This window comes from Melanerpes formicivorus, unplaced genomic scaffold (genome assembly GCF_026170545.1).
Source record: "Melanerpes formicivorus ecotype bairdi unplaced genomic scaffold, bMelFor1.0.p_v2 SCAF_20, whole genome shotgun sequence".
NCBI lineage: Eukaryota > Metazoa > Chordata > Aves > Piciformes > Picidae > Melanerpes > Melanerpes formicivorus.
Window position 1 is genome coordinate 8,157,814 of NW_027142372.1, and position 26,571 is coordinate 8,184,384.

Consider the following 26,571-nt stretch of genomic DNA (forward strand, 5'->3'; position numbering starts at 1 on the left):
AGAGTGGGGCCAGGTTGCCCAGGGAGGTGTTTGAGTCACCATCCCTGGAGATGTTCAAGAACTGTACATGGCTCTTTGAGACTGGTGGTCGTAGGTTTACAGTTGGACTCTACAATCTTAGAGGATCTTCCCAGCAGAAACAGTTCTATGATTTCTATGACTACACAGCTGCTTATATTACTTACTACACACTGTACAGCTTCTGAACCTTTAGCATCTGAATGATGGTACAAGGAAGAAACAAAGATCTATCTGTAGGTTCCAAACCCAAGAGTTTCAGAGCTACTAGATCTCATCAGAAGAGTAATGCCTGCCACTGGCTGTCAAGCGAGAAGCACCGTGGGCTTTGGAAAGCAGGGCCCAGGTGACAAAGCCATAGCATGTAAGGAAAGGGCACCCAGGAGACCAGAAAGCTGGAGGAGTGGAAGGTATAATTTGTACGTGAATTATTGCAGAGAAAAATAATTAAGGAAAAATCAAATTAAAACAATTGCACAAGCAGCTCTTTGAAAAAAAATAAAATAGCAGTAGTGTGTTCCTGGCACTTCTATAAATCTGCACATCCTTTACAAGTCAGCATTCTGTAGATGTTGTAAGCACATTAGAGAACCAAGTGTGTGAAAGAACAGCTGAGTGGTGTGACTGACACACCTGAGGGATAGGATGCCTTTGAGAGGCACCTAGACAAGCTCAAGAAGGCGGCCCATGTGAATCTCATGAGGTTCAACAAGGCCAAGTACAAGGTCCTGCACCTGGATCAGGGAAGCCCACAGTATCAGCACAGGCTGGGGAAACAACAGATGGAGAGCCATCTTCCAGGGGACTTGGGTCTACTGGTGGATGAAAAATTGGACACAAACTGATAATGTGTGCTCACAGCCCAGAAAGCCAAGTGTATCCTGGGCTGCGTTAAAAGAAGCGTGGCCAGCAGCCTAAGGGAGGGGATTCTCTTCCTCCAGTCTTGTGAGACCCTACCTGAGGTAATGCACCCAGATCTGAAGTCCTCAGCACAGGAAAGACACGGACTTCTTGGATCAGGTCTGGAGGAGGCTGCAAAAATGATCCAAGGGCTGAAATGCCTCTGCTGTGAGGCCAAGCTGGAGAAGAGGAGGCTCCAGGAAGACCTTCTCATAGGGATTTAAAGATGAGGACAGACTTATTGGTTGGTTGGTTTGTTTTTCACATAGAGTGGTGAAACACTGGCTCAGGTTGCTTAGAGATGTGGTAGATGCCCCCATCCCTGGAAACACTCAAGGTCAGGTTGTTTGGGGCTCCAAGCAACCTGCTCTAGTTGATGATGTCCCTGGTCACTGCAGGGGAGGTTGAACTACATGGCCTTTAAAAGTCTCTTCCCATTCAAACTGTCCTCTGAGTCTACTCAGCTGAGGCAGAGTTTGAAAGGCTGCATGTAGGATAAAGAATTGAAGATCAGTTCCTCCAGTTTATGAGCACTATTGCCAAAGCACATACACAGCACAGTGAGAGGCTTTGTCACAAAACCAAAAGCTGTTATTTATGAGGCTCTCAACTTCTCTCCAAATGGGCTTACCATGGTTACAGAGCTACCTCTGCCTACAGGCAGAGGCACACTTGTGGCTCTGAATGATGGGGGGTGGGAAGTGAAACCACCTAACTGACCTAGCTGCTCAGTACTGGAGTTCACACTTTGGTGTTAAAAAATAAGACTGGGTTGGAAAAATAGCATCACTGTGACTTTCATAAACCATCAAGGAAATACTAGTTATAGTTTAGATTCCTAATAGAAGTTTGACTTTGTTTTCATGCTACACAGTTCAGAATATTTCTTTTTTAAACTGAACAGTTGAAATGGATACTTTCTAAGCTTAAATCATAATAAATTATACTCCATGAAGTCATTGTATGCCTAGAATTATATTGGCTCTAGTCATTCACAGGTACTGGCAGAAGGACTCCAAACTGAGGAGAGAGAAGCCTGTGAAACGCTGACACTATTGAGGAGGCTTGTCAACAGGAACAGTGCTGCATGTGCTTACTGCATCTAAAAATGTGCTGCTGATTTCAGTAAGCCTTTCATTCAGAACAGCACAGCAACGTATAGAGCACTGCTGTAGCAAACATTCCGTCAGGGCTTCCATCCTGAATTCCTTCCTTCCACCCTGCCTCTTTCCACGAATTTATGTAAATATTTACACGTAGCAGAATTTTTGACTCAGAATAAAGGAATGTGGTTTCATCTGTGATTTTTTTTTTTTCAGTCATGCTTTATTACTGGAAAAATGTTGTGTTTTCTTTAAGCTGAAACTTCACAGATTGTCTGTGGCTATCAAGTAGTAATTTTTTCCTAGCTGTTACCAAGAGAGAAAGGTAACTTAAAACTGCTAGATAAAGCTAATAACCACATGCTAACATGGAAATATATCTGAACAAACCAAGGGAAGATGAAGTTTTTTGCCCAATGTTATGATCAAGGTGACATTTGAAATACCCTTCATCAGCCTCTAAAAGAAAAAAAAACCAAAAACCACACTACTCCCTTTCATGCCTCTGTAATTATTGGGAGCCCAGGTACACAAGTAATTCCAGAGAATACAAGGAAAAACCTTCTACAGCAGTTGATGTACTTTTCATCTGCAGAGGCACTTAAGATGGCAATAAAACATCAAGAGATTTCCTTTTGAAATGCACAGGTGAAATGCATCTCTAAGTAATACAATAGTACTATTGTCAGCAGTCCAGTTATTAAAAGCATTTGGGGCCTGTATGATCTTCACTTTCTGTTAACCCTTCAGGACTGGAAAGGCATCTAAATTTATAGACTGAACAGAAAAATAAGGAGTAACTCACTATTCCTACAGCAACTTCTACACAGCCTAACTTCAAATGTCATCTCCCTCAGCAAGCTAGTCCTAGATGAATTCAGATGATCTTTCCTCAAAAATTACCTTGCATCCACCTGAAAACCACTGTTGAAACCCTCTTAACAACGACATTATCAGATTTTTGGCATGGTCACACTTTGAGAGAACTGCTTAGAGCCCTCAGCTACATTCAGCTCCCAACTTCACTCCAGCACCTGGAAACAGAAGGATTTCTCCAATAGGTAAGCTGTTAAAGACATCCCACCCAATATAGGAACTACAGTTGCTTTGTTCTGGTAAATAGGGACCACTGGTCCCCATACTAGTTTGGGAAAGTCAAGAACCTGTCTGAGCAACACAAATAGGCTCTGCAGTGCATTTTACACCTGCATTGAGCATCATGGCCTCATGTTCTGCCACTCATTACCAATTGTTTGGTTGTCCTAATCAACCACAAACTGTGGGCACTCCATTCCCCCTACTTCACACACACAAAACTCCACTTCCCTGTGGCACAGTCTCTGTGTTCCATTGTCCTTCCTATGCCTTGCCTATCTCTTTTTCAGTGCTACCTGCAAGCTTGGAAAACGCCAGCTGATACCCTCCATGAGCAATTCTTCCAAAGCTCTGCTCACAGTTATGGAAGTTTGGTTTGCTACTTCTTCTAAGAGCAAGAGATTGTGTTATCTCTTCTTTCTGTATTTTTCCCTTAGGATTTTTAGAGCCATTTCTTGGTACTACCCACAGCATTTCCCGACATCTTGGGATTAAACAGATACAGCAAATACTTTCAGTCCATCCAGTGAGTGTAAGATCCTGCAGGCTTAGCCCCTCAGCCTTTTAAATGCTACTCTTTCCCTACCCTTGCATATTCATTGACTCACTCTAGGCTTAAATATATCCTTCACCTATCCATACAGTGAGGTTAATATCAGTGTTCAGCACCTCTAAAAGCACTTGTAAACTTGACAAATAGCAGAAGGCAGCAGCCTACAGCTCAAAAGTATTTTACAAATGCACTGTGAAATCTTACAAAGAACAATTTCTAACAGCCAGGCTTAAATTTTAGGAAGGAGTTAAAAGAATTTACACCATATAACTGCTTCTCTGAGAACTAGTCTCATGCCAAGACCAGAGAACAACTAGCCTTATGTAACCCATTTTAATATTGCAGCTGGATAGGAAATGGGAACATTCCAGTCTGGTCAACAGGTTCACTACAGACCTCATTAATTAACAAAGGGAAAATAGGTATGTTAAGGTATAGTTCCTGCAAGATTTCAGGGAAAGACAAGGTAGATTTCAGGAGCCTGGAAATTTGCTAGTTATTTCTAAGTATACCACAGGACTCTGCCTTTGGAATACTATCTCCTCCATTACTGGCTACCATTTCCTCTCAGCAGTTCACTGTGTAACCCATCTGCAATAGCACCTGGCCGTTTTTCAGGCACTGATGACTAATGCAATTCACCATTCTGCATAATGCCCTGTACCCTACAAACACATACAATGACTCTCCCCCCACCAATACAACTGGTCTTTCTGCATGTTAGTGCTGGATTTGAGAGGACAGGCTTACACACACAAGAATCATGTTCTTTGATATTTCTTCAACAAGAGAGAGAACTGTTCTTATTTGACAAGTCAACTCAAGTGTGAAGTGAGAGGATTTGAGGCAATGAATTCTCAGACTTTAATGTGATACAAACTGCTTAGTCCCACATGTAGCTCAGCAGGTTACTGTAAAGGCTGTTTGGAGAACTGCTGTGCCCATTTTTCAAATACAAACCTATAGTAAGATACAGAAGATTCAGTATGAACAGAAAATCAAGACATTACTCATTCAAGTCATTACATTCTGAATTACCCACTTATTCATCCTGCCTTGTGCAAATATTTTATGAACTGTAGTTTACAACAAAAAAGGTACAAAAAGGGAGTGTGCTTGGCAGCACACACACCGCAGTCTTGGACTAGCTCACAGAAGGCAAAAATTGGAACAAGAAGTTTAAGGAGGATAACCTGCTGCTTCCCCCAGCTTGAAATGTTGACTGTTCTGCCATGCAGATGTCATTTGGCAAAAAAGCATAAAAGCAAAGACTGCCAAAGACTGCCAGCACCCCCCAAAGCACCTCCACCTCTGCCAAGCTATTAATGAACACTTGCCAGGAAACAGTGACATAACTGGCTACAGCACCCCTGCTTTTAATTAACCCTGAAGAGGTAGGGGGATGGACAGTGCCTGAAACACTGAAAAGCTGGTAAATGTTTGCCTGAAATTGCCCAGGACTGACAGGTCTGGACCAGGTAACTTAGAAGGTTTCTTTTCTGCCCACAGAAGCAAAGCAGATGAAGGGATTATCTGGCAAAGTCCTGATATTAAGAGAGATGCACAGGACCTCATAAGTGGTTCTCCCCAGAACTCTTCTGCTCTGACTCTATTTAGTAAATGGACGATTATGTGAAGGATTCCCAGATGGAAGACTCTAACAGAACTAGTATTTCCAGTTAGAAGCAATGGGGCCAAAGGACATGGAAAATTCTACCAAGCTTTGGTGGAGGACAGCCAAGAGTTAGGGTTGTCCCAGCAACACAAAACCAACTATAACAGAATGAAGAGTAAAAGAAGAAAACTGTAATAAAATTTTACAATACCAGCCTTCCTTCCATTGAACAGCCTCAGTTTCAGTTGACATTACTTCTGTTGCAATGGACTGTGGCTGATAGATCATATCCTCAGAGAACAGGACAGCACGTCACTTCTTCCCTTCTTTTGGAGGCATATTGTTTCATGCAGCTCTGAACTTTGTCTGCAATGATCTTTTTCTGTGTTTCAATAAAAAAGGGATCCAACTCAACCAAAACAAAGATTTCCCTAAATTGCTTTCCTTTTCACTTCTGTCTCCCTACAGCACATGAACTAGAGGACACCTTTTCCTAGCTCTTGAACTGCAGAGGTGTCTCTGCTGTGCACCAGGGTTCATTGCTGGATTTACACCTTTGCATGTATTCTCATGTGAACTGCAGATATTCCTTGGTGTTCTTGATCCAACCCACCAGGGCTTGGCTACGCAGCACTTTCCAGGCTTCCTGGTAATTCAATGCAGCTTCCTTGTAGTCCCAGTATGTTTCTAGAGTCTTCATCCTGATAGGAAAAAAAATTTCTATTATCCTATTGGATGCAACATCACAAAATGAAGAGCAATAAACCATCTAAAAACATGCTAGCCCCCTATGAGCTCTTTCATGCTACAATATAAAGTTTTCTTGTGCTTCTAAAGAAGACTTGGAGAGGGCCATGCCCCTAAGCTCTTGTGTCCAGACATTGTTAGTAAAATAGAACAGAATAAACCAGGTTGGAAGAGACCTTCAAGATCATCGCGTCCAACCTATCACCCAACACCACCTAATCAACTAACCCATGTAACCAAGCACCCTGTCAAGTCTCCTCCTGAACACCTCCAGTGACGGCGACTGCAGCACCTCCCCGGGCAGTCCATTCCAATGGGCAATCACTCTCTCTGTGTAAAACCTCCTCCTGACCTCCAGCCTGAACTTCCCCTGGCGCAGCCTGAGACTGTGTCCTCTTGTTCTGGTGCTGGCTGCCTGGGAGAAGAGACCAACCTCTGCCTGTTTACAACCCCCCTTCAGGTAGTTGTAGAGAGCAATAAGGTCACCCCTGAGTCTCCTCCTCTCCAGGCTAAGCAGCCCCAGCTCCCTCAGTCTCTCCTCATAGAGCTTGTGTTCCAAGCCCCTCACTAACTTCGTTGCCCTTCTCTGGACTCGTTCCAGCAAGTCAACCTCCTTCCTAAACTGAGGAGCCCAGAACTGGACACAGTACTCGAGGTGTGGCCTAACCAGTGCAGTGTACAGGGGCAGAATGACCTCCCTGCTCCTGCTGGCCACACTGTTCTTAATGCAGGCCAGGATGCCATTGGCCCTCCTGGCCACCTGGGCACACTGCAGGCTCATGTTCATCCTACCATCAACCAGCACCCCAAGGTCCCTCTCTGCCTGGCTGCTCTCCAGCCACTCTGACCCCAGCCTGTAGCACTGCATGGGGTTGTTGTGGCCAATGTGCAGAACCCGGCACTTGGATGTGTTAAATCTCATGCCATTGGACTCTGCCTATCTGTCCAGCCTGTCAAGGTCTCTCTGCAAAGCCTCTCTACCCTCTAGCAGATCAACTCCTGTCCCCAGCTTGGTGTCATCAGCAAATTTACTGATGATAGACTCAATGCCCTCATCCAGATCATCAATAAAGATGTTAAAGAGGATGGGGCCCAGCACTGATCCCTGGGGGACTCCACTACTGACTGGCCGCCAGCTGGATGTGACACCATTCACCACCACTCTCTGGGTTCGGCCATCCAGCCAGTTCCTAACCCAGCTCAGAATGCTGCTGTCCAAGCCATGGGCTGACAGCTTGGCCAGCAGTTTGCTATGGGGGACGGTGTCAAAGGCCTTGCTGAAGTCCAGGTAAACTACATCCACAGGCCTCCCCACATCCACCAGGCGGGTCACCTGCTCGTAGAAGGAGATCAGGTTGGTCAGGCAGGACCTGCCCTTCCTAAATCCATGTTGGCTGAGCCTGATCCCTTGGCCATCCTCTAAGTGCTGTGTTAATGCACTCAGTAGTCTTTAAAAAAAAAAAAAAAGGCAAAACAACTCCTCCACACACTCTTTAACAACAAACATGTCAGTGTTGGACTGTGACAATAGGTTACAGAAAACTTCCATGACAGCAAAAAGTGCTGAAGCAAAGCAGAAAAGGTGACTAGGTAGATGCTTTGGAAAGGGTGGCCTTGTTTTGCTAGAAGAATGGGTATGATTGCTGGCTGGAAGGGAAGGGGACAAGGCAGAAATTTTTTTTTATCTTCTCCCTAAAGCAAAAATTTTCCAAGCAGCTTTGGTGCCCTCATCCCCTTCCTCATGTAGCACCTGCTCCCCACAATCACAGCAGAATGGTTGGTCACTGCAGGGTGCATTATCCCATAAATTTTGAAAATAGGGAAATTCAGGTCTAGAATGTCTGAACACAAGTGCTTCCAAGACAATTCCATCAAGACTTCTTTTCCTTTCCTTGCATTCCTTTCTTAACCTCTTCCATCTTCTTTTGCCAAACAGCCTGTCAGCCACATGTGGCATGTAAAATTTATACACTCAAGTTATGAAGGGAAGATTGTAGGCAACATGACATATAAATATAGATCCAGATAAAGACAGATAGATGCATTTTAAAAAATTATTATATTCCCTGCCCCTAACCCAAGAGAAAGGCTCCAATGCCCAGCTGTTCTTTATTTATTCCTTGCTAGAAGTTGCTCTTTTTCCTGAATCTGCTGGCAAACCAGGGCCTCTTCAGCTCATATCCGGTAGTCTGATTCAACTGAACTGAGGCACACATGGGATTTTTCTAACATAGATTATTCCACAGATCCTTGTCTGGAAACTGTTGCAGCACATAAGAAGGGTAAAACATAGCTACCACAAAAGCAGGATAGACAGTAAGGAGCAGCTCAGTAGTTTCACCCCTCTGTAGCAGCCAGAAGAGCACATGTGACCACAGTCTCCTGGGGTCTCATTCTCCATGCAGACAACATCACTACAGGATTTAACAACAGATGAAAGAGAAAGCTAAGGCCCTCTTGAATTAAATCTGGAAAGGGATGTGAATGATAATAAAAAGGGCTTTTTCAAGTACATCAGTAGGATAAGGAATAGCAGGCAAAATGTGAGCCCACTGCTGAGTGAAGTGGGTGCCCTGGTGAAAGAGGCTACAGAGAAGGTGAGGGAATCATAGTCCCTGGAGGTAAGAGAGAAAGTCTGGGTGAAGGAAGGCTCTCCTTTAGTCAAGACAGACTGGGATAGAGACAAGCTGGACAGCCACAAATCCATGGGTCCTGACGGCATGCAACCACAAGCGCCGAGTGAGCTAGATAAGGTTTTGGAAGGTCATGGAGAACAGGGGAGGTACTTAAGGACTGGAAGAAAGCTAATATCACTTCAGTCTTCAAATAGGGCAAGAAGGAAGCCCCAGGAAACTACAGGCCAGTCAGCCTCACCTCCATCCCCAGAAGGTTGTTGGAACAAATCATTCTGGAAGTCATCTCTTAAGTGTGTGGAAGAAAAGAAGATTATCGTGAGTAGCCAGCATGGATTCAAAAGAGAGGAAATCACCCTTGTCCAATTTGATAGCCTTCTGTGATGGTGTGATGAGGGGAGAGCGGTAGACGTTCACTTCAGCAAGACTTTAGGCACTGTATCTCGTAACATCTGCATAGGTAAAGCTTAGGAAATGTGGGTTAGACGAGTGGACAGTGAGGTGGATTGAGAACTGGCTGAATGACAGAGCACAGAGGGTTGTCATCAACAGCAAATGGACTAGCTGGAGATAGTGATGTTCCACAGGGGTCAGAATTGGGTCCAGTATCTTCACCAATGACCTAGACAGAATGCACTCTCAGCAAGTTGCCTGATGATACAAAACTGGAGGTCAAGAGAATGAGGCTGGGCTCTTTTCAGTGCCACCCAGTGACAGGACAAGGAGCAATGTGTACCACCTAGAACACAGGAGGTGTCACTTAAACGTAAGGAAAAGCTTCCTTTAGTTTGAGGCTGCCAGAGCACTATAAAAAGCTACCCAGAGAGGTTGTAGAGTCTCCTTCTCCAGAGCCTATCAAAACCCACCTGGACATGTTCCTGTGCAACTTGATCTAGGCATGCCTGTATTAGCTGAGAGGTTGGGCTAGATTATATCCAGAGGTCCCTTCCAACCCCTACCACTCTATGATTCTGTGATTAAAACAGTTGCCTCAAATAGTTAACAAAAATCAAACAGATTTAATTCATGAGCAAATTATGCATTAAGATTCTAAGAAATTTTCAACATATATACAGGAAAAACGTTTTCAAATTTTAAGTACATTATATCTGCCTAAAAACCTCACATGATTTGACTCTGTTTCAGCTTTGGTTGAGCCATTAAGGCTCTGAGAATTTGTAACGAAGAACCTGTGACTTTTTTGGGCAGAGGGGAATGCTAGTTTGCTCCCTCTGGCAAAACCCAGTACGATCATAAAATCTCCAGCCTGTCCAGGTTTGCCTGACTACATTCCTTTTGTTTCCCTTTACTATTTCAATCCCTTCCCTATGCTACTGTGCAAGAGGTAAGAATGATTCCGATGGCTGCATGCCAAAGACATGAGAGGTGATCCACAGATTTCATTCTGCAAGGTATCACACTGTTGGAAAAATAGTGACACAAGTCAGTATTATGCTAAAAAACATTCATGTGCTTAGCCACAAAGAAAGCTAAGCATAAATGGGCCCACAAGCAAAGCAGCCTGCAAAGAAAAGCACCACACTACTGCAATAGTTTCTCCTCATGTCCAGTTTCAAACATTTACATCCAATCCATAATGTGCTTTTGAAATTGCAGACATACTGCACATGAAGAATACTGACCTAAGCACAAGGCATCAGCCAAAGCATTACTCTTAGACCAAAATGAATGAGTCACATCTAAGAGGGCAAAAGCTCACAGATCTTCAATACTTAAAAACCTGCTCTAAATCCATAATGACAGTGGCCCAGAAAGCTCTACTTGGCCTGACATGATTAATAACTTTTTTAGTGCTTCAAGTAAAAGGCAGTCATTGCAGGCAACCTTTGTAACTGACACCAACTGTTACAAAGATATAGAATGAAGTAAGAAGTTTTAACAATCATGTAAAATTATGCAGCATTTGGAACATTGTTACTGCATTACCCTCTCCAGCTTAGGAGACAGGATTCTCAGAACATCATTGAAAACTGCAAAATTAGCTTTGTGGCTTTTTCCAACAACATTTAAGATGTGTGTGGGGGGAAAAAAAGAATCATGAAGAAAATACATAGAAGCTCAATAGAGTCATTAAACAAAAAATAAAATACGTCTTGAGATAATTATGATGGGTGTTTTGATGGGGCAAAAAAGGCTACATGAAAGGCTCTTCAATCTGCACAATAATTCCAGTCAAGAATTAAAGGGAATGGAAGGCACAAAAAGCAGAAGTGGTTTTACACACAGGAAAGAAAACAGAAGAACATCAGGATCAGTATACCAGTTCCATATAAAGTTTTAACTGCCCCAGTGCCTTAGTTTTGACAGTGGACAAGAGTAGATGAAGGAAGGGTTAAGTAAAGAATGATCCTTGCGCTAAGATACACTACAACTACCGAGACAAGTTGCTCAGGATATCTGAAAGGACTACAGAATAGGATTCCCTTGATGGAGCAGAAAAGATGGGAGCCAAAACACCAGAGAGTGATCTAGAAGAGCCGGGGCAGGAACTTAGAGGCAAAGATGGAAAAGGAAATTGAGTGACAGTGTAACACAGTATTTGTGGGAGGAGATATCCAGATACATTTGAGTGGAAAGAAAATACAAACTTGGATAGCAGTTAAATACACAGGAGTTTGAGAGGAAGCAATCTAAGATTTGGGATTTCTTATCTCAGATTTTGATTACAAGGAGGAAAGGAGGGAAAAGGAAGAAAATACATCAGACTATTCTATGGAAAGGGAAGAAAACGTGAACAGCAGTGCAAGATATTTACTCATTTAGCCTTTTAAGTGAAGAGCAGGAAAAACAAAGACTCCAAAAGAAAAGCATTTGGACAAGCTGACTGGAGAGCTAGCACCTCTAGTGTATAAGTACAGTTTATAAACACAGTCTAAACATGATGCCACATCTGCTGATCAGCTGGATTTCGTCAGGAGAAGCCCAGGCAGAAAAATGGTTAAGGACAAAAAAGTCAAACGGAAATTACAAAGCCACTGGAGTCTAGAAAGGCCCTGAGGTAAAGTGTCTTTATGTAAGCAGCACATGATCAACACAATGAGTCACCTACCCAACAGTGCACTGGCTCACACTCCATTCTGAAGAAATTGTAACAGCTAAACAAGCAAGGACAAACTCCCACCCAAGAGAGGCTAGTAATTTCACATTTAAAGATTAATTAAGGAATTAAGGTGTATTGTTACCTACAGAATCAGTTTAAAACATTTCAGCAGTGGCATGGCTCATGTTGACATTGCTATCCAAGTGAAACTGTTTGACTAAATGCTGAGGTTACAGTGATGTTAAGTTAGGGTTAAATATACTGCACTCATCAGGGCAAGCTTAACTTGCTGGGAACTTAAAGAACTGCTGACAGACTGAGGATGCCTAGCCTGTGCTGGAAGGTCCCATCCAAGTAAAACAAAAGGCTGTAAGAAGACACCAAGTACATCAGAACCTAAAGAAACAAGAGATTGTCATCAGAAGAAACATTTATCACCAAACCATGGAGGTGTAAAACTGTTGCAACTTATGTTCCTAATAAGTGAACTTTACTTTCACTCATATATCATCATAATACTGAAACCCACCCTTGTGCTGAGAAGCCCCTTAGTGCAAGACCACCCCTCTCAGAGCATGTGCTATCAAATTTGTACATATTGTTGTTTTAATTTAAGAAGCTGTAAAGCAAATCAGGTACTTTGGTGATATGTAATTGTATATAGCACATGGGGAATTTCTGGGGAGGTGTGCTAGCTTTGAGGGCGACTCCTTAGCATCCAAACTGATGCAACATTGCTGAGCTCTGTGTGTATACTGGCTGTGGCATACTGGGTGAAATAATCTGTTTTTCAGACAACATCAGAACTTTAAAATATTTGTAAGATGCTGCTACAGACAAGAGCTGATAATTAAAGATCCAGAGTGTGCTGATTTTGGCTAAGTTTATCTCATCTAATGTCTTAGTACCATGAAAGACAGGAATGGCCTATCTCCCCAGCTTCCAGCCACACAGACCTCCTACTTCCTTTGCACAGGTTTGACTATCTTTCTTAGCTTAACTCATCAGTCCAACAGAAAACAGAGAAGGCAAGAAAATAATTTCTGCCACATTAGCTAGTTGAATTTGGTCACCCTAAGGTTGGAGAAGCGCTACTGATAGAAGGGAGAAAACAGGAATCTGTAGCCAGTAGCAGCAGAGACTGTTGCAGGGCCACCCTCATCATCAGCTACAACAGCTGGTATAACTGCATCCCAGCACCGCTGAAATCATATCTAAAACAGCATAAACCTCCCAAGACAATGGATTTTGAACCTTCTCTAAGCCCAAGTGAGGCAGAAGTTTCTGCATATACAAAGCTACGCCCTGCTCTGTGGTAGCTGTTCAGGCTGGAATACCACCAAATACTTAATGCATGCAATGCAATGCTGGATTGGAAGATTACTGCAAGAAACTCCAGCCTGATAAACCAAACCTGTTTCTAACAATGTAGAAGAAACCTCCATGTATACTTTCTTTTGACAGAAGCTTCTTTCTACTCTTTTCCATAAAGTCTCCACCTATGTAATATATGCACTGCAGAAATAGCCCTGCACACTATCTTGTCTTACTGGGTCTGACTCTACCATACATTTAGATTAAAAAAAAGATGTAAACTTTTTGTTTACCTCAAACTCTTCCTTCTTGTGAATCTGAGAAGTGGCATTTGATAGAATTAATAATCACCAACCAGGTATCAGTAACTCCATGACAGTTTGAACACCACCAAAGGCACAGTGCTGCAGGCAGCTAATCAAATGACTCATTTTCAAAAAAGATAATACTTTCTTCTCCAATTTCTCTCTTCACTTCTCCTTCTGCATCTGCCCACTGCACTTTCAGACAAGTTCAGTATAACTCGGGGTGGGGGGGGAATAAAAAGAAAACAGTTTTCTGCCAAGGCAGCAATTTGAAGAACCTTACAGAGGTGTCCAGATCTATTACAATAGAAGGGTAAGGCTCCATGATCAGGAAGAGAGTTTACTCTTTTGAGAAGCAGTAAGCCTTCAAATGAGATCAGCTGTCCAAAACTGTTACCTTAACTCCAAGCAAACCAACCACCTGCAATTTCTCCTCTCAACAACACGAGATGTGACAGCTGTTTCACCAAGGAGATGATTAAAAAAAGACAAAAAGAGAGTCTTCCTAACCCATCAAACACATGCCATAGTTCTCAAGTGTCAAATTTTAGCCATGAAGTTATCTAAAGTGACATTCATGAGATTCTTGAGTTCCATTAAGATAAATGCACTCTTCTAAACATAATGAAAATGACTTTACCGGAGAGTGTCTGGTAGATCCTCTTGTGAAACACTTGCCACCAGCTTTTGGAACGTGTGAAAGAGCTCCACTTTACAGATCTTGGATCTGATAGAGGAAAACTTAAAATAAAAGAATGTACAAAGTTCTTCTCAATTTAACTTTTCCTACCTCATCTGAGCTGCCCACCTGCCCTTTCTTTAACACGTTCCATTGATAAGGAGCAGCATTGTCCCCGTTATCCCAGCCAGCACCGTCAGTTTGCAGAGAGAACGCTTTAATACCCCCACATTATTATCTCTGTGAGATTGCACCATCATCAGCTCAAACTACAGCAGGTTTAGCCAGAAGGACTAGTCTCAGAACCAATCAAACAAGCAGAGAAGGCCTCCAAGGTTTGTTCAAACTGGCAAACTTTGTACTATTCAGGACAAATAAAAGAACCAGCAGAAGTATCTGGAACAATGCTGTCCTTTTCACAATGGTGACGCACGCAGTGGCGGCCGCAGCCCCGTTGAATGCTAATAGGCTCATCGAGAAATAAAGGGAAACAACGTCTCAAAAACCTTTTGAAGATACCACATGCATCTCTGTCAGCTTTAGGCCCTTATTGTGGTAGTTTTAGGCTATGCCTTTAAAAATCAGTTTCCTTGATATTTAGTGTTATCTAGCAATTGAGGTGGGGGAAAACCTCAAACAGCCCCCCCCACCAATCATCCTGAGATGTCTTAAGGGAATAAAAACATGGTATAAACACAGGTCTTGTTTATTACTAAACACATCCCCCTCAAAAAGGCTGCAAATTCCCTATTTTTATGATAGAAGTTCCTTTTGTGACTATTTATCATGAAAGTGTAAACAGTTTACTTCTTGAGATCACTTCTAATCCTCATTTCCTAAGGAAAGGAGACCTTTGCAATGCCAGTGTCTTGTAGGCCCTCTCTAATACCTTTTGAATGTTTTAGTCAATTTTGAGCATATGTGAGAAAAAGAGAGCAGCTCTCAACACGAAGTTCCTACAGTTTTGTGCATGCTGGCAGCTAGCAAACAGCTCTGAAGTTTTAGAGCTGATACACGAATGCTACCCAACAAATTTAAGCCTACTGAGAAAAAACAGGCTGATTGCTTTGTCTGATCTTTCTGGAATATGTTACTCATCACATACTGAAAACCAATACACATAAGGCAGATAAAGACTGTCTCTAAAGACACTAACTCACCTCGGTTATCTGTGCTAATGATACCCCAGACATCAGTACTGGACACAAATCACCAAGTTCCTGGTTCTCCTCTTTCCATGGAAAATTTGGAAATCCTAAGGTATACCAGGATAAGCTTCAGCCAAGTCAGGCTTAAATTCAAGAAGCTCAGAATGTGCAACTGACCAGCATGTGAATGAATTCCCCACAAGAACTGTCCAAGCTCTACTAATCATTTTATAATACTGTCAGGATTATCTTCTTTCTCCCCCCAAAAAGATGGGAAAAATGAGCAATGTGACTGTTGACAAACTGGTAGTACAAGCAGTCAACAACCAAAACATGAGCTCAGCTGTGAAGCTGAACTTCCACAGACCAATGATAGTTGGGCTCACCTCCCCTTAAGTGAGCAAACTGTGAAACAGAACTAGAAATTTCCCTGCAGATGTTTACAAGCACGTTTTGAAACTCTAAGGCACATTTCAAAGCAATACTTTTAACAATCCTACAGCCAAGGTCACACCCCACATCTTACAGAAAGAAAGTGTAAAAAGAGGACTTGCAACACACATTTCCTTCACAGCCCATCAACCTGAAAGCACAAAGCAAAAATTCTGCAAACTTCACCAATAAATGTCCTAATTCAAACTGATCACAGCCCCTCACTAACTACCATGCTTTCTTTAATCAACAGTGACAAAGAAATAAGATACGCTTTTTAACCCTCAACTTTTGTCACTACTACTCTTCTCTCCCTTACACAATTGCTCTTCCCTTTCCTCTTCTCCCTACCTTTCCCATTTTTCTCCCACTCTTAGATTTCTCTCGGCTGAGATAATCCACTGCACATCACATGAGCTGACAGAAGCATGTGTGCTAATGAGCAAGATGTCTTCATCCAGATATCACAGCATTTCCACACCTGCTCTGAAGGCTCCCAATCCTCTTCTTTGTTGTTCCCTGCCGGAAGCCATCTGAGGTGACATCCAGAGGTTGCTCAGGAACTGCACTCCAACTGATAGCTGTAGAAAAAATGATTATGAACAAGGGAGATGCTCCCACCACAAAGGCAGAACTTAACAGTTCCTTTCAGTCTATGTCTTCACATGGTAACATGCTGCATCCCAAAATTTAGACTAGAAAGAGAGCCATGGTTTTTTATAGTCAGGATTCCAGGACCTAAAAGAACAGGTATATTATGTTCAAATAATTAAATAAATAAACAAAGTATATGCATACACACAGAGCTTTCATCTTAAATCCCATCCTACAAGAACCCATGCTTCTAAATATTTGATCTCCAGCTTATTAACTCTCCAATTTTTAGGGAGATTCTACTTTTTGCTGTGCACCCTATCCAGACCAACATGGAAGAAATTTCCAAGTCAACCAGCTTCTTTTCCTATCAGGCTGTGAAATACTCCCCCACATTACCTGCACCAGTCACTCTATGCTTTCCTCACTTATTGTATGCTATTATTTTATGGTATACTCTATCTCTCTGTGCTTGACAATTGATACACATCAAATACCTGTAAGACTTCAGTTGAAAAATGTTATTAGCTAGTAATCAAATAAAAATAATTTGTTAGGAGAGGTAAGAAATGCCACCAACCTTATCCTTTACCCCCATTATGGTAACCTTATTACCATCTTAGACTGTAAACTTCTTAATGCTGAAGCTCTGCACATCATATTTCAAAGATTTATAACTAACTAGCAAAGCGTCAGTAGCATGCTAATGAAATCACAACTGACTGATAGGCCTAATCTGTCCTTCCATAGCCTAATAATAGTTCCTTTAACTTCTACAGCCTTGAGACAATTTTTGTTCTCCGAGTTGTTCCATTTCTCTGTGTTCCTAACAGGCACACCAGCTGCACATGCATTAACTCTAAAAACAATTTTCAGAGCTTCCCTCCTTCATGACACCATCATGCTGCTCAAGATGCTCAAAGACCACACAGGATAAAGCATATTATGGAGACTGGTTATGTTAATTACACTTGTGTTATGATCCAGCTGTATGATGCAGCTGCTGTACTCTGAAGTATAAATTGCATTTGTATTGTGACAGGTACAACGCTGTATTTACTCCACGAAAATCCTGTGCAATACCTTAGAACATTAATCACACACAACTGGTATTAAACATTAAACCCTCCAGGTGTGCAGTATTTAAAACCACCTGGCCAGAGGACAAGCAGATAAAAATGCACTTAAAATGAAAGTGTTATCATTCTTTCATTTCTTCATAGTTATCAAGTGTAAAAATATTAAACAAGACACATTTTTCTTTTTAAAAATACCAGCTGAAATGTTCCTATTGAGCATATTTCAACACTCAATGTAAACCAATCCTGAATCCAGAGTTCATTCTGATTTCAACTCCTTCAAGGAAAAATATCAGCTCAGCATAATTCATAGATGCAAAGTGTGATAAGTCATCATCCATCTTGATTTAACAGAATGACCTGAGCAACTGTACAGAACGACAGGCACACAGAGGAACTTGGTCACAGTAAGCTTCAGATCTTCTTTGTTAAGGGAATTGAGACCATTTTTCAATGATGGACTTTGTTCTCTCTCTCGCAGTATCAAAGTATTTTCCTTCCTAGCACCTGTAAGTAAGCCCAATGTAATGAATTCCATTAAGGAACCCCTTGTTTCCATTCTACTTTATCATCAGCTCTTTGTAACAGAGTAACTTCTAGCTCCAGTTAAGACAGAAAATTACACAAATAGAAGGTAGGCATGTCCAAGTTTAAAGAAACTGCTTAATCATACACATACAGCAGCAGCTCCACTGTTTTTTTTTCCCCAAATGTTGCTGAATCACAACGTGACTTGCATGTTCATTCACCACTGTGACAAAAAATGCAATGTCCAAAATCTCTGTCAATTAAACCCTTACACTATACTGCTCTGTATTCTTTCTACACTCACAGATTTCTGGAACAATTACAAGCATAACACAGCATGGCAAGAGTGTTCTGCTCATTACCAAGGAGAATGCAAAACTAACTGAAACAAGAAGCCTTTTGATATTTTTGTTTTCTTATTGCCCTCAAAACTTTTGCTTTTGCTGGTCATTTTCTGTTTTGGTTTAGAGTATAAATTCTTTATAGTATCAGCCAAGTGTTTATTCAGACTGAATACTCCCTACACGGAAATTGAAGCTGAACCAAGTAATATTAATTATTAACAATTAATTTCCTGCTAAAAGTCACACTTTGCCTCTATGATGATAATGAATGGTAATGAATGATGTTCAATTTTAGGAAACCAACAAAACCACCTAATTTCTATTTGGACTTTTACATACAATTATGCAACCAGCCCAGCTTAACTCACCTGCACTACAAGGAACAAGTTTTGTTTTGCTGTTAGCTTGAACCCCCTGGATTGCCTGACGGCTATGCTCAAACTGAAGATTCGATTGCAGCATCTTCACCTCCTGAGCAAGGAAACCATCCGGTAAAAGTGAGATGTGCTGACACCTAACGTAAGCACAGAGAAGTGCAAGTGGTATTGAGTCTGATCCCAAACAGATTTAGTGAAATTTATTATAGGATTGTCAGGGGTGGAAGGAACCTAAAGGATCATCCGGTTCCAACACCCCTGCTATGGGCAGGGACACTTCACACTAGATCAGGCTGCTCAGAGCCCCATCCAGCCTGGCCCTAAAAACCTTCAGGGATGGGGCTTCCACCAACTCCCCAGGCAACCTGTTCTAGTGTTGCACCACCCTCATGGTGAAGAACTTTCTAACATCTAATCTGAATCTACCCACTTCCAGTTTTGCTCCATTACCCCTAGTCCTATCACTACCTGACACCCTAAAAAGCTTTCTTGTAGGCCTCCTTAAGAAGCCAGAAGGCCACAGTAAGGTCTCCTCAGAGCCTTCTCCTCTCCAGACTGAATATGCCCAACTCTCTCAGTCTGTCTCCATAGGCAAGGTGCTCCAGCCTCTGATCACCACCCTCTGGACTCAGCTGTTCAGCTACTTTTCAGTCCACATCACTGTCTGCTCATCCAGCCTGTACTTAATAGGTTCTCTGTAAGGGTCTTACAAAAAGCTTTACTGGAGTCTAGGTAGACAATATCTGCTGCTGTTCCCTCACCTACAAGGCCAGAAGTTTTTATCATATAGGTTTTTCAAGTTGGTCAAGTATGACTTCCTCTTGGTGAGTCCATTTTGACTACTTCTGATTATAACATGCCTGTAAATGGTTTCTAGAACCTACTTCCCAAGGCTCGAGGAGGCTGAACAGCCTATAGCTACCCAAGTCCTTATTTTTGCCCTTCAAGAATGGAGTAACATCTGCTTTCCTCCAGTCTTCAAGAACTTCTTCCAACTGCCATGATTGATCAATAACTAACAGAAGTCATTTCACCTTTAGGACAGATGGATTTGGTGACTTTTTAACTTAATTTTAGAAATGACCCTGCAAGAAATAAAAGCTGCTTTTCTTCACCAACCAAGTTCCATTGTATAAAATGGAACTTACAGCTATTCAGAATGACTTTGTGGAGTATGGATAACTGAATAAATTAAAACTTTTCTTGATTATTTGAGGAAACAAAATCATGAAGAGGGCAAGTTCAACTTCACTAGGCTAAAAATCTTCACTGTGCTGAATTTCTGTCCTTCTAGCTGCTTTTTCTGCTGGAAGGCTTCTAGAAAAATCTTAGGTGGGTAACAGCTTCTCACTGCTCTGGGAAGGGACAATCAAGGGGGTCCTGAATCTAATGGAAAATATTTTGTGAATCTTCAAGTTTGATTTGTTAGCAGTAGTCATCTTTTTCCATACTATACAGGGCTATTTTCTGAAAACAAGTATTTGCAGAAATTCACCTTTCCTGCAAATTACTTTGGTGCAAAGTCCTGATATTTATGTGACACTGTCTTCCATAATTGATTGTCTCCACACTCCTGACTTCCAAAAGAGCGCTTACCTCTCAATAATTGCTCTCTGCATAGCTTCTTGGCTGTATGGACACTTCCCCACCACAATTGCTGACAGATACACTGGATACTGCAGGAAGTGCATCAGAAGAGCTCCCTGACATCCCAAGACATTCCAGCGAGCCAGTTTATCACTGCAGGACATGGAGCACGTCCTGTCACCACGACCTGGCTTCACTCGTAGTAATCCCACACAGTGATACCCGAGCCCAGGTGTTTTGGCATCACCTAGCTCTCCAGGCACGCATTTTGCTCCAGTTCTATGAACATCTACTACCTCCTCTCTCCCTAAGTCAGTGTCTTTATTAGCTGCTGGCACCTCTGCAGAACACTCACAACTCTTTGGATTACTGTCATCTTCTTGTTTCACAGACACTTGCTGAATTGCCAGGTCTTCAGGCATGACAGGAAAATAACCATCATCATCAGTTTTCATTCTCTTGACCATATGATTACTTGGCATTTTCTCTGATTTCCTTTTATCTCCTGGACCTAAATGATCATGGTTACTTCTACACTCTGCTGATTGTTCAGCTAAATCATCTCCAGCCACTGTCTTGGAAAGCTGCTTCTCTGTCTCAGTAATTGGAATAATAGATGCATCTCCACCTACAACAAAAGAAAGAACATCAAAACTGGCTGAAAATTGCATCTCTCATTATTAGAATACATCACACCAGAGGTATTACAACCACTACTAGCTTTCATAGATGCACAGTCATGAAAATTTAATTATGAGAACTATGATACTACAATGATGAATCAGACTTCACTGAAATTTGAACCAATGTAAGTTTAATCTCAAGTTTTGCATTCTACCCAAGAAATAATTTTTTAAAAGGCAAAATTTAAACCCAAAGTTATAAAGCAAAAAGTATCAAAGTCATTCGACAGACAAGGGAAGTAGATGATTCATAATAAAACCAGTTTAATCTAACTAATCAATACAAACCTCAAAAGAGCAATTAAAGCATAACCTGTCAAATCAGGATGGAAATGTTGATCTGTATCACTAAACAAGCTCAAAACCAAAATTCTGAAGCTCATTTCAAAGCAAACAAAGCCTGACCAGCATGTAAGAAAAAGGCAGTCAAGAAATTATCCTTGCTACAGAACTTGATCATAGTATCACAGTATCACTTAGGTTGGAAAGGACCTCGAGGATCATCGAGTCCAACCTATCAACACAGACCCCATGACTAGACCATGGCACCAAGTGCCACGTCCAATCTCCCCTTGAACGCCTCCAGGGTCGATGACTCAACCACCTCCCTGGGCAACCCGTTCCAATGATGAATGACTCGCTCGGTGAAGAACTTTCTCCTCACCTCGAGTCTAAACCTCCCCTGGCGCAGCTTGAGACTGTGTCCCCTTGTTCTGGTGCTGGTTGCCTGGGAGAAGAGGCCAACCTCTTCCTGGCTACAACCACCCTTCAGGTAGTTGCAGAGGGCAACGAGGTCACCCCTGAGCCTCCTCTTCTCCATGTAGGTTCTATTCTCATACTGCACTAACAGAGAAAACCATCACAGCATATTCCATCAGTGCTATCAAAATCATTAAAATGTTGAGCAGCTCATTTGCTACTGAAGTGCTGAGCAGGCAGATTTTGAGAGTGCTTAGACCTCTTTCTGTGGCTACAGGCTAGCAGTTGAAGATCACACCAGTGAGAGTGTAGTAACATTGAGGCAAACAGTAAGCTGATACACCAAGAGGTCACATCCCTGCATTTTCCATGACAAAACCAAAAGTTGAATTCCATCCCACAAAAAGTTGGGGAGAGTGGCTTTTTTTTGGCTGTTTGTAGAGGAAGCTTGTTTTTTGTTTTGTGGTTGGTTGGGTTTTTTTCCCTGTTTTGATTTTTTTTTTGTTGGCTTTTGTTTGGTAACTTGGGAGTTCTGTGTGTGGTGGGTAGGGTTTGGGGGTTTTTTGCCATTGTGGTAAATGCCAATGTCTTCCCTTGAAATTTGAATGCAAAGAGACAATGTTCAAAGCACCCAGCATATGACAGGAGCCCTGCTCAGTTTCTGGAAAAAAAAAACAGTAGCCATTATGTTTTTAAGAGATGGTGACATATTCCACACTATGACAAGCAGTACATGACCTCATTAAGGGTAACAAATATGTGAAGGGCACGTGTCAAGAGGACGGAGCCAGGCTCTTCTCAGAGATGTCCAATGATAAGACAAGGGGGAATGGATGCAAGCTGGAGCATAGGAGGTTCCACATGAACATAAGGAAAAACTTTTTTTTACTGTGAGGGTAATGAAACATTAGAACAGGCTGCCCAGAGAGGTTGTAGAGTCTCCTTTTCTGGAGACGTTCAAAACCCACCCGGATGCATTCCTGTGTGATTTAGTCTAGGTGATCCTGCTCCAGCAGGGGGTTTGGACTAGATCATCTTTCGAGGTCCCTTCCAACCCCTAACATTCTGCACTTGGGATTTATTGAATTCTCATGAATCACATCCAGTGAGATAGAACATCAAATTTATCTGTGAAGGATCAGTCAAGTACATCTTAAGGGGCATACTGATAACACTGAGTTACTGCCTCACTCACTCCAGACCAAAGAAAGGCAAGGGACAGAAAAAAATTGTGCTAGGTGAGCCATAAAACTGATTCACTCCTGCATACTCACATGGGGTGTGACTGCAGAAGAAAACAAATATGATGTTTGGGTTGAGTTTCCATTTCCCAGTTTCCGTTCCTGGAATAAAGATGCTGCCTTGCTGATGGGAAGTTGCCAGCCACATGTGGTGGAGAAGATACCTGTTAAGAAAGTTCTCATGAAACATTCACATTTTTGATGCGTGGGAAAACAACAAAAATTATATGCCCACTAGTCTTTCCTGATGAAATATCTAAGGGGAAAGTCAGTTAGGCTTCTACAAGTAAATCAGATCCAACTGACTCCAGAAACACAAACACGTTATTGGCACCTTAAAAACAGACCACAAAGGGTTCAATTCAGTGAAGTTAGCTGCCTCCTGAAGTCATATACCTAAGGTCTCCCCCTCCCAGTCTTTATTTTTACCAGCACTGCAGCTCATCTGATTCTGTGAGTTGGTTTACAGAATCACAGAATCAGTAAGGTTGGAAAAGACCTTAAAGATCATCAAGTCCAACCTGTCACCCAACACCTCATGACTAACTAAACCACAGCTTCAAGTGCCACTTCCAATCCTTTTGTTGAACACCTCCAGGGACAGTGACTCCACCACCTCCCGGGGCAGGACATTCCAATGGCCAACAACTCTCTCTGTGAAGAACTTTCTCCTCACCTCAAGCCTAAACTTCCCCTGGCACAGACTGAGACTGTGTCCTCTTGTTCTGGTGCTGGCTGCCTAGGAAAAGAGACCAACCTCCTCCTGGCTACCACCTCCCTTCAGGTAGTTGTACAGAGAGTTTGGTGGCATTGAACTGTAAGAGATGTACTCATTTCAGTACCACTACTATTCTCCTGGCTTAGTTCCTTGAACCAGCTTATCCAATGTGAACAAGAGGACTGGTATGTTGGAAACCACAAAAAGGCTACCCTTGTCAGCTAACCATCAGACTAGCATTGACAGTATATGAAATCAGATCCTACTTTTTCATAGGCTCTCTACAAGAATGGAGAAAAAAAAATCTTGTGAAAGGGCCTAACACCTGGAAGTGTAAAAATTAGGTTAAACTGCTAACAAAGAGGTGGGGGGGGAAAAGCGTTACCTACTCTCCTCTCTGAAGCTGGCTATTTCAACTATAGGTCAAAACCATTTCTATCACAAAAAAAACCATCAAGAGGCAGGGGATAGCAGCATGTGGATTTCACACCTTACCTTTGGAAGCTCCTCTTGGCCACAATTTCAGCATGACTGTCATTCAGAACGTCTCCTAAAGCAACAGCCAAACAAGAACAATATGCACCATTACTGGAAAGGAGATGAACAAAGCAATTTGAGAGACAACAGTTCTCCAGATTTGTTAGCATTTGCAAGTTTGACATGTTAGCTCATCGCAAAATATTTAAACTTCCAATCACTACAAAAGGAGGTCAGCCTACTTAAAAGGACAAGTCTTCATTCCATGACAAGTCAGACTTGTTTAAACACCTAATTGTAATTCTTCTAATACCTGAAATATTTTGACTTGAATAAACAGTAGCTTCCTATCTCCCTCTCTGGAGATATTCAAAACCTGCCTGGATGCATTCCTGTGTGATCCGGTATAGGTGATCCTGCTCTGGCAGGGGGGGTTGGACTGGATGATCTCTCAAGGCCCCTTCTAACCCCTAACATTCTGTGATTATCTTATTCCTTCAAAAACCATCCTGATGTTTGTCTTGAATAGTAAATCTTGATATTCTAGGATTAAGTATAACATCCAGAAAGTTTCAAGTGTTTGTCAAGTTTTTCATTGAAGTTTCTTCTTGTACTATGTCCTACAATTTAAATTACTTTTCTTTGTAAATAACTCTCATGTTTACCACCCTCAAACTTCCTGCAGTGCTTTCCTATTGCAGTATCTAAAGGAACAGGATGTGTAGGTCAGCTTTTATTTCACAAATAAAAGGCCAGATTATAGGAGTCCTCTTTCTAGAAGCTTAATTTTTTTCTGACAGATCACCTGGTTTCACCCCTACCCTTACTCAGCAGTGGTATCTTTTGCCACACACTACTATAAAATCAGAGTGTAACAGGTGACTGAACACACTTATTTTGCTTATGTTTTGTTTTGCTTTTAGTTATGAAGTCTTTAAATATGCAGACTCAGAAACTAAACTATAATTTCCACATACAAGGAAGTTTATTCATTTTCAAGGCAGCAAGTGAAGCATACTTTAAGGGCAGCCATCCTGGCTGCCTGTTGCCCTCTCTTTGAGGTGAGTTCTCCCTTACACTTCTGGCTTTCATCCACAAGCCTGAGCTCAGTGCCTTGGATATTTTCATTGATTCTATGACAGCAACAAGAACAAAGGTAGCATAGGTAGTCTGTTCACAGATTTTACACCATACTTACCAGTTTTTCTCATTTTGTTTTGGCCAATACATTTTGTTCCAGTTCCCATAGCAACAACTTCCTTTGTTACTGAGAAAAGAAACATTAACTGAACAAACTTGTCACCAGGAACATTGCTCTCATGCAGAAGGAAAGGTACAAGGAGGCAGGGCATGTGACATTCCAGAAAGGAAATGGCATTAGCTGGAGAACTCAACATATCAGCAGAAGCATTAATGCTAGGAAAAAAATCTTACATTCCATAGCAGGAGTACTAACACAGGATTGATATGCTGAACACACTAGCACAGGATTCCCCAAACACAGAAGAAAGAAGTATGGGATACAAACTGCATGACAACAGTGCCAGTAAGGGAAAAGATGACAAGGAACTAACACAAACACCCACTGTAATAATGCATCTGCCAAGGGAGAGTAAATGGAGACCTTTCTAGGCTTCTTTCAAACAGTAGCTGTGAACACACTTTTGCCGAAGTTTACATTAGCTGCAGTCTGAGCAAAATGGTATTTCACTAAAATATCTCTATTCAGACAGAAGCTGTAAAAGCTTTTACAGTAATAAAGAGCAAAGAATTTAGGTGAAGACAGAAACAGGACAAGCAGCAATGTCATTTGGGGTTTTTTTAATGTGTCTTGGAAAAACAGAAAAGCATCAAGGACTGCCATCTCCTCTTCCCCTTCCCACTCAGTCCACACAAGTCATCAATTTAGTCTTACCCTGCAAATTCCCTGGACTAGCAAGAACCTCTCTTTGAGTTGCAGACTCCACTTTGACAACAGCTGCCAGTGAAGTCCATTCCCTCTTTGGATCTGGTTTCCCCTGTTTAGGAAGTCTGGTCCTATAATGCAGGTAACACAGCTCAGCAATTTCATCAGCTGACCACATGGCTCCCGATGCAAGTGCAGGCTCTAAACGGAATTTAATTCCATTACAATACTCATCAACAAACCCCATCTCTTCAAACCCTACTACTTTCTTCTGCTCGACACCTCCCTGCAGCAGATTCCAATGCCCAAGGGCTAATCGCATCACCCCTTTCAGGATTTGGTACAAGAAATGCACCATACGAATTAAGAAACTTTTTCAAATCGCTAGAAATAAAAAGCAATGAGAGAACCCTGAGAGTCCAGCAGCAGGTGGAGCGGCTGTACTCCCAAGGTTCCTGCTCTGCAGCGGCGTGCACCAACACCGCCGCCCCCATGTGGTCCCAGCTTCACATCGCGGGAGGGACGGCACCACTCGTTCCGGTGCCTCCAGGACCCCGCTCTGCCCCACCGACCGGGGAGCGCGGAGTTCCAGCGCCCGAGCGAACCGGTGCAGCACTCAGGGAACAAGACCATACCCTGCAGAGCAATAGTACGGCGGTTCCACGGAGGCTCCGCGCCGGCTCCGCCGGCCGCGCTGCCCGAGGCCGCGCTCTCCAGGCCCGCCCCGCGCAGCCG

General features: G+C 42.3%; 1 protein-coding gene across 3 annotated transcripts; it reads right to left on the minus strand.

The window, feature by feature from the left end:
* Positions 1 to 45: 45 nt before the first annotated feature.
* On the minus strand, positions 46 to 26,554 carry ADAT1 (adenosine deaminase tRNA specific 1). 3 transcript variants are annotated; one of them, XM_068150649.1, is made up of 10 exons: positions 26,472 to 26,554; positions 25,846 to 26,037; positions 25,129 to 25,197; positions 23,949 to 24,003; positions 22,769 to 22,899; positions 20,122 to 20,740; positions 18,517 to 18,662; positions 16,085 to 16,184; positions 13,985 to 14,071; positions 46 to 5,985 (listed from the first exon to the last, which is right to left on the minus strand). In XM_068150649.1, exons 2-10 carry the CDS (start codon positions 26,012 to 26,014, stop codon positions 5,853 to 5,855), a joined length of 1,509 nt encoding a protein of 502 aa, XP_068006750.1. In that variant the 5' UTR covers positions 26,015 to 26,037; positions 26,472 to 26,554; the 3' UTR covers positions 46 to 5,852. The 3 variants fall into 3 exon arrangements, with proteins under 3 accessions (XP_068006750.1, XP_068006751.1, XP_068006752.1); XM_068150650.1 differs by lacking the exon at positions 13,985 to 14,071; XM_068150651.1 differs by lacking the exons at positions 46 to 5,985; positions 13,985 to 14,071 and adding an exon at positions 15,144 to 15,278.
* Positions 26,555 to 26,571: the final 17 nt, after the last annotated feature.

Coding starts and splice junctions, on each gene's coding strand:
- ADAT1 (XM_068150649.1), bottom strand. CDS start 26,014: ATGTGGTCAGCTGATGAAATTGCTGAGCTGTGTTACCTGCATTATAGG. Junction 20,741..22,768: donor CTTCTGCAGTCACACCCCAT/GTGAGTATGCAG, acceptor CTTTTGTTGTAG/GTGGAGATGCATCTATTATT. Junction 14,072..16,084: donor ATTGGGAGCCTTCAGAGCAG/GTGTGGAAATGC, acceptor TTCCTCTATCAG/ATCCAAGATCTGTAAAGTGG.